This window comes from Pollachius pollachius (assembly GCF_949987615.1).
Source record: "Pollachius pollachius genome assembly, chromosome: 6".
Classification (NCBI taxonomy): domain Eukaryota; kingdom Metazoa; phylum Chordata; class Actinopteri; order Gadiformes; family Gadidae; genus Pollachius; species Pollachius pollachius.
The window spans coordinates 20,472,310-20,480,413 of record NC_136939.1 but is presented as its reverse complement, the minus strand read 5'-3'; the positions used below and the strand labels follow the sequence as shown (position 1 = coordinate 20,480,413).

At 43.0% G+C, this 8,104-nt stretch overlaps 2 protein-coding genes across 2 annotated transcripts in view; one reads left to right on the top strand and one right to left on the bottom strand.

The window, feature by feature from the left end:
* Window positions 1–2,423, top strand: part of LOC307076806 (mannose-P-dolichol utilization defect 1 protein-like) — a gene marked incomplete at its 3' end in the record, with an annotated part of 18,404 nt that extends 15,981 nt beyond the window's left edge. The window contains exons 3-8 of the mRNA XM_079737958.1: window positions 1–14; window positions 491–576; window positions 1,085–1,200; window positions 1,799–1,909; window positions 2,041–2,158; window positions 2,338–2,423. The exon at window positions 1–14 is cut by the window's left edge and continues 119 nt beyond it. Of these exons, the coding sequence (XP_079594084.1) occupies window positions 1–14; window positions 491–576; window positions 1,085–1,200; window positions 1,799–1,909; window positions 2,041–2,158; window positions 2,338–2,423 (531 nt within the window). The remainder of the gene's footprint in view (window positions 15–490; window positions 577–1,084; window positions 1,201–1,798; window positions 1,910–2,040; window positions 2,159–2,337) is intronic.
* A 1,360-nt stretch (window positions 2,424–3,783) lies between these two features.
* Window positions 3,784–8,104, bottom strand: slc25a35 (solute carrier family 25 member 35). The gene is made up of 5 exons (XM_079737957.1): window positions 7,659–8,104; window positions 7,454–7,519; window positions 7,190–7,342; window positions 6,048–6,182; window positions 3,784–5,846 (listed from the first exon to the last, which is right to left on the bottom strand). The coding sequence occupies exons 1-5, from the start codon at window positions 8,028–8,030 to the stop codon at window positions 5,679–5,681; spliced, it is 894 nt and encodes a 297-aa protein (XP_079594083.1). The 5' UTR covers window positions 8,031–8,104; the 3' UTR covers window positions 3,784–5,678.

Sequence of the window (8,104 nt, the reverse complement as noted above, 5' to 3'; positions counted from 1 at the left end):
GACTTCCCCCTCAGGTGGGCTGCACACCAGAGCTATGCTACGTCACCCAACCATCGGGGCGGTGGGGAACCTATACACTGTGGGCACTTATTTTCAATGTGAATAATGAATGTTTGGAATGTTTGGTTTAAGATTTAAGCGTTCTTCCATTGACTTGAATGCAAGCTTTGGGACTTGTATGCACTATTGTGGTGGCCTTAAATTCAAGCATTGCATTGGCATTCAAGGCTGTTGCTTGTTGTTCCGTTCAGGTGCACACATTGATAAACCTGACACATAAAAACATGCCTTGAAGGAGGGGACATGTTTGTTAAGAACTTGGGTCACTTTCCCGGAACTGAACCCTACAAACATGGCCAGCTTAACCCTCTCTCCATGGGAACAGTTCACATGCGGCACAATAACAATAAACACAAAGCATATATCCACTAATGCATAAAAATGTTCTGTATACTGTTGTTGAAATAGTTTGTACTATTGTTTGGACCAGTGCCTGGAGTGATAAGCTGTTTATAGCAGTCCAAGCTGCTTCAGTCTGCTGTTTACTGCTGCATTACAGAGGAAGAACCATACAAGGTAAGGGAATGAACAGGACGTCGACTCCTTTTATTCAAATCCAGAGCTGCTGCAACTGCCCTGGCACATTGAGACAATGAACTTTTGGTTGTGGTGCGGTTGGGGGCTCTGCACTCTGTCCAATGTTTTCTTTGGCTGGAAACTTGGCGGCGCAAAAAGTTTTACATTTCTGCACTCCAAAAGTTCACCCTCTTCTTTGGTCGCCTTCAGCCCTCACTTATGAGTCACGTTGAATGAACGTGTCTTTAAAATGATTTAATTGTACACTCAAAGTTGTTTAATCATTCTGAAAACCCTGTCCTTGTGCGGCATTATGGGGACACCTCATAGTGTTGTGTTATAGAGATCCATAAAATGTTAAATGTGTTTAAAGGACTTCAACCCATTCGTTCTTATCCTGATTCTTAGGTTGATGGGCAATTGGACAGGGGATGGAAAATGCTGAGCCCTGAACGGCTCTGTGCGGGGGGATGGGTTAGTGTCTGATGATGCAGTCCTCCTGTTCCAGGAATGCTTCTCGTGCTGGTCTACGCTGCTGTGGTCGTCCTCCTGGGATCGTACGGAACAACATTGCTTGCCACGACACTACAGAGCTCTAGTATCCTAGCTTTGATTGCTAGCAAGGTAGTCTCACAAGTCAGACTCCAGATGAATTTGTTTCGACCAATCTTGTTGCTGGAGGTGGGGATCTGTAAGTGTGTAATTGGCAAACACAAACTCTGCCAGCAATTAAAAACTTTCTGTGTCAAGGTTCCAAAATGTACACCGTGCAGAGTGGTCACTACGGGTTAGAAAACAAGACGTAACTCCTCCCCTTGCAATCTTGGTTTCCGGCCCAGGCACTGTGCCCTGTTCCCCCAGAATTCTGCTACAACATGGTAGAACTGCTGCATCCCAGATTACAAGAGAGGGAACCGACAAGAAAGGGATGCACAATTTATTTTTTCTGGTTCTGTTAGGTAGGGCAATAAGAAAGAAATTATAACTTTTGGTAAATAAACTAGTCAAGGCCGTAGCCCTTAATCAGAGTTACAGTCTAAAAGGGCTTAACTGGCCACATTACATGTCACTCCTCTTAAAGGCAAACCTTGCCTAATTATTAAGGAAAAAACACGAGGAGAAAGAAGGAACCCTCCTTCCAGGGTTGGTAAGGAGGGCATAGGAGCATAAGAGCAAAATGGTATCGGCAAAACCTTTTCCATTTTTTCTGTTGTATCAACAGGCTGTCCAGGCTGGCACCAACTTCTCCAGCGGTCAGACAGGAGAGCTGTCCCGTGTGTCCGTATTGCTGGTATGGGCGGGCTCCCTGGCTCTCATCTTCGTCTCTGTGCAGGTGTGGATCTCTCTCTGCATCATCGCTTACCTCTAGGTGTCACAAATACACACATCCTGCCCAACAAATGTACCACAAACTCCTCTTCACTGACTGTCTCTAATCTCTTCCCCCCCGCCGCCTTGATTCAGGAGAAGGGCACCATTCTGGCTCATCTGGCCCACATACTATCTGCGTGTCTGAGCACTGTGTTACTGGCCCAGGTCCTTCGATATGGTCGGAGAATCAGTACCAGGAGCAAAGCCAAGAGTGAGTAGCCATCGGTCACATGGACACTGCTGCCATTCAGCTCGCATGCCCATCCACCCCTAATGTCTTATTCACTTCATACTGGTTTTGTGTGCGCCAAAGACCCCAATTGAGGTTGTGTGTTATTGGCAACAAGGTGTATCGTTGGTGGTCCTACAGCGCTGCATTTGTGTTGAGAGGAGAACACCCAGCATCTGTGGAAGACCAAGACAGTGTTGTTGGGAATATTCAGATGTTGGGTTCAGCCTCTGATGTTGTGCTCTAAGGGTTTCTGACGGTCAGCAGTGCTGTCTGTACGGATAAGTGTACCGTGTAAGTAGTAATACGGTTAGTTTAGGAGTGGGAAGTTTCAGCAGGCCTTGATTACACTGAGGATGTACTTGCAGCTATGTCACTCCAACATGTTTGAACTAGATATTTGATATAGTAATTTATCTCTTTCCACTTTCAACCAGTAATACCACTACCTCTGAATCAATTATGTTTGAATGTGGATGTTTTACATATATTATATTATACATATATTGCTTAGGTTAAAATTATCTTCACAAAGGAGAAGCTATTGTATTCATTGGCATGTGGGAAATTCAATGTGTGGTCTGGTATTATTTAAATATTATTTGACATGTTATGTACAGTTTGTGTTTAAAGTATTGTATATTGGAAAAATCAAATTAAACAATACCTTCATTGCTATAAGTATAACCATATAAAAAAAACATTCAACCAATTGGTCTTAATTGCTTATACACAAAAAAAACCTCTGTTCATCTTCTGTTCTGATTGCATGGTAGTCGATTCTGTAGGGGATTAGCTGAATAACTTCGTTCCTCTTTTCAACACTCACATGGTGATCTTTGACCAGAAACAGGGTTTAACACAGATGTCTCAACATATCTGACTCATATCTGAGGAACAACATATCTGAGGAAATTGAAAAAATAAGTGTTCTCTTCTGAACACATAGCTGAATGTGAATCATTCTGAAGGTTTGCTTGGTAGGTTATGGGATACACCCAACTTATAGCTCACCCAGAGCGCGTAAAGGCCTACCTACTAAGGGCGTGCGGGCGACATATAGAGTGTATACCACAGACTCTGTTGTTGAATGGTCTACAAATTAATTAAAATACATGTGCAATAAACATAGAGAAGTTATCATTCTGCAACCTATTGATTTGAAGCTAAATATATCTGTGATTTCCTAACCTATTGATTTGAAACTATCTGTGATTTGCTCAGGATAAAGCCGTCCACCAAAAGCTCTATGCCACTTGCCTATTAAACAATGATTCTAAATGACATATTTATTCAGTAAGCCTATTTTATGAATACTATTCATCGTTCTGACATGATTTTCCAGAAGAGGTAGACATGGAGACGGAGACATGCCCAGAAACTGACCAAATAAATAGCAAAAACTGCCTACAAAAGCGTCCTGGTGATCTACTGGTGTTATGAGAGGAACACACAAAAACAAATGCTACTCATGAAGCAAATGCTTAACATCTTAATAATTGTCCCCACTACCCAGCCAAGATATTTAGTAAATCGTTGTTTTTTTAATATGTGTATTCTAAATGTAAATGTGTCACATACATGAAATACCTCAATGTCTGCTAAAACGGTAAACAAATACAAAGCCGTGTACAGTAGAATTCCCTTCAGATACATGTAATTCATAAGCAGGTAGAGGGCTAGGGTTCTTACTCTGATACTTCAGCTACCACATAGGGCCACCCAGAGGGCTCAAATGGCACTACTAATCAAAACATAGTTGAATCCCCCACACAAGTCATGCAAAGTGTACAAAATACCAAAAGTATGGTATAATGATCTTCACATTTAAAAAAATTCTGAGACGAGAACGAGTGTTACAGATGGAGTATTCATTGGCATGTGGAAAATTTAATGTATTGATATTATTTAGAAAAATAAATAGAAAAATAAAATATTACACCAATTGATCTTAAGTGCTTAAAAACTCTGACATTCTGTACTGACTGCATGATATTCGGTTTGGTGGTTGATAAGCTGCATCAATTGTTGCCTCTTTTCAACTCTCCCATGGTGACCTTTGACCTCAAGAAGGGAGTAACAGATGTTTCAACATATCTGACCAAGGAAGAAATGAAAAGAAAACTAGTTCTCTCTTTTGAGCTCAGATCTACCGTGGCGCTGAGCATTCACCAAATAAAAAAAAGTTTCACACCTTATGTAGCCGTTAGCACACCAGGATCTTGTAATTACGACATCAGTATCTCGTAATCACGAGAAAAGATCTCATAATTACGGGATCTTTCTAACACGAATCCTTACACGAAACTGCATATGTCCGGATAGATTTGAAACCACCTCCGAGGGTGGTTTCAGAAATGTGCGGTTTCGGGCACCGGATTTGCCGGCTCCGTCTGGACAGTCGGCCGAAACGCACAAGACTTATGCCCTTTCACCAGAAAATCATCTTTGTGTGGACGGGGCCTTATTACTTGTGTTCCTTTTCAACCGATGACAGCATGTATTCCCTGGAAACATTAACCTTGAATGTAACAGAATGTCCATAAAACAAAATAAAATCTTGAAGTTGAAGACATTAAAAAGTTCAAATAGAAATATGAAGTAAGAAAGGTAAAAATATATTTTTATAACTTTTGGTAAATAAACTAGTCAAGGCCATAGCCCTTATTCAGAGTTTTACTCTTTATCCAAAGTAACTTCAAGAGGAATTTTGAAAGTGAGCCCGTAGGTTTTGAACCTAGTACCGTTCTGCTATGATAGCAGAAAGGGGGTACCGAAAAACGTTATATTACGAAAGTGCAACCGCACTTTCGTAATAGTGAGAATAGTGAAGACAGGAGATCAGAAAACTGCAGATTGTTCACAATTCTGCTATTATTACCAGGCACTTGTTCTTGAGCAAAGCTAAATTGCCCACTGTCTCTACGAGTTTGAAAAAAATAATCGACTGAGTTGTTACTAGAGTATTAGCAGACTACATACTTTGAAATAAAACCTCCTTGCGCGTTAAGGTACTGAATATTCTCAGTTCCTTCGAGATGAGAAAAGGGCATGGAAAACGAGACAAAGGGGAGAGGTAGTTGGAAGGTTTCAGCAACCAGGAACTGTTGGTAACTGACGCCTCATCCAGCCTTACGCCAATCATTGTTTTTAGGGTAGGGTTAGACAAGGCATTTCTTGTCAAAGCATTCATTTCATGCCAACCTAAAACCACAGTGGGCTTGGCTCAAGGCTAACCGTCTGAAAGTTCCATAACATCTTTCCTTGAAACATCTTGTGGGAATGAGGAAGTTATCATTAGAGGATGATTCATTAGGACCATGAATCATCATTTATGATGAGGACCTCATCATAAACTTTTCATTTCATTCAAGTCTCATACATCTCATTGTAAATCTTATTATCTTTGTCCTCCCATGTTACAAGGAAGACGAACAACGCAGGCTTTCTAGTAACTTCATCTATCTACTAGTATCAATCTGGCTTGCCCCCTCTTTGGCGATTAGTGATTCTGGTAGAGTTTGCGGAGTTCCTCCCAGAAGAACAGACTGAGGACAGTATGTGGTCCAAGCCTGAAATAGGACGCCCCCAGGCCTTTGTAGAGTCCGGTCAAGCCCTCCTTCCTCATTGTCTTTGAGAAGCAGTCCACGTATCCCCGGTAGAGCTGGCCCTGAACCGTGGACGACACACATTTATTTGAGTCAGCCCGGGGGGGTGGCATACCTTTTGATTGTTCTGGGATTTGACATTTAACATACTTATATGACATTAATAGTAATACATTAGATTTGTATAGCAATTTACAGCTAAAACATGAAAACACACAAAAAAAAAAACGCCCTACGAACTAACAAAATGTCAGCCTGCTCACCTTGCCCAAGTGGTCCACCGGCTGGTTGTAAAGGCGGGTGCTCACCACGTCGAAGGGCGTCATGGCAAACACCACCACCACGCCGGCCACCATACTGGCACTAAGCGACACCATCAAACTGTCTTTGGAGAATACCTTTTGAAAAGAAATATATGCATCAACATGTACGTAACCTTTAGACATTCATCCTCTAGTGACTGTGGAGGGTGAAGGGTTGCACGTTGCTTAATAAGTGAACAAGGTGTTTTTCTTTTAACTCAAGTCAAGCAAACGTCACTTATTATATGGCAGATTGTTTTGTTAGTCTGACCATTGTCTCATGCTGGTATTATAAGGGAAATAATACGAGCTCTGAAAACCACTTCATGTCATCCAGGTCATTGTGCTGAAATAGGAGCATTATTTTAACTGGCGTCTATTTTTGTATGAGGTCATATTGTTCACTAGAAATAACGGGTGTGGTGGTATTTTGGACCACGTCAATTGCTTCTCTCTCTAAACTGTTTAAGAATAAAGGGTCATCCAAACTTTAAGGTTTATATAAGTAATAAACATAACAACATACAACAAATACACAATAATCAAAGGCCTAACATACAATAATCCGAGACTCTAGATGGGAGTTCGCCCTGCGTCTCTCTAGGAGCTCCACAAGGAGAAGTCCAATTCATTGGCCAAAGCAAGGACTTCTTATACAGTGGCAGACGGGTCTCAAGATGCTGAGAACAGCTCTGGTTAACCAGATGGTTTACTACCATCTGGTTAACCAGATGGTAGTAAACTATCGATGACCTCCTCAGGATGTCATAAAGGGGGACGTAGCCAGGCCTTATCAGTTGGAGGCCTTGCTCTTCGACCTTCCCAAGGGGGTCAGGGAGCAGACCTCACCTGGAGCCTTTAATCCCAAACCAACGAAGGGCAGTTAGAGAAACAGAATGGAAAAATATAATTTTCCCATTACACGGGCAAACACAAAGAGCTGAATATCAGTGCATTGATTTCCCGCCAGTGCAGACAGAAGTGCAGACAAACTAAGCTGTGGAGGAAGTTTAATTGATTAGGATGAGTCGAGTAAGGATGATGAGTTGCATGGATGCCATTTGCTACATAGGCAAATTTTGAGCACATGAATGCGTGCCAACCTTGAGATCGACCACCAGCTCCTTGATAGCAGAGAAGGAGGAGAGCTGGGCAGCGGAGCCCACGCTGGTCCTCGGAACCGCCGCGAAGGACCCCCTCCACAGTCCCATGAAGCCGTGCTCCCTGCAGATGGCTGCGATGGCGTGTACCATGCCCTGGGCAACAGATAGGGGCCGAAGTGTGAGGGAGGATACACTGCAGACCAGTGGCGTAACATCAAACACAAACGTAACACAAACACACACCTAAAAAGGCTACATATTTACCCGGTGCTGGTACTGATGACCAACCGCGATGGAGGAGGTCGCCTGGGACTGAAGATGGGTCTTCACCTATCAGTTTGGATGTTTTGTTTATTTAAGTGACACCGTTTAAGGAGGGCGGGGCCATTCGTGCATTAAATAACATGAATTGAAAATCAACAGCAAAAAACTCGGGCAATATCTGGACAATGAAATGTAGTCTACTCACCAAGTATAAAGGGCTTCCCGTGACACCTCCTGCCACACCGGCTGCTGCCCCTGCTAACGTGGTCTTAAATGTGCTGACCCTACCGTCCGTGTATATATACCCGCTGGACTCAATGAGGGAGTAGGAGCCCAGTCTGATACCATTCATCACGAACTGATACACGAGTCCCGGTGCGAGTCCCCTCTGCAGCCCGGCGAGTCCTTCGACTTTGCCGATCGTGTAAAAGGCATGAAATACGTTCCGATAATGCACTTGGTACGACCCCCGGCTTCTGAGTTCTCCTTGTAGTTGCATACGTGTTTTCACCACCTCAAGCGGATTGGTGAACACACACGCACCGCAGGCTGCACCACCGCTGAGGAGGAAATCCATCGTCCACTTGTCACTTTACTTGGTGGACGGAACCTTGTTTTAAACCTGAATTGGACGAGTTGTGGTACCGGGTT

Coding starts and splice junctions, on each gene's coding strand:
- slc25a35 (XM_079737957.1), bottom strand. CDS start 8,030: ATGGATTTCCTCCTCAGCGGTGGTGCAGCCTGCGGTGCGTGTGTGTTC. Junction 7,520..7,658: donor CGGGAAGCCCTTTATACTTG/GTGAGTAGACTA, acceptor CCAAACTGATAG/GTGAAGACCCATCTTCAGTC. Junction 5,847..6,047: donor CGGTGGACCACTTGGGCAAG/GTGAGCAGGCTG, acceptor TCCACGGTTCAG/GGCCAGCTCTACCGGGGATA.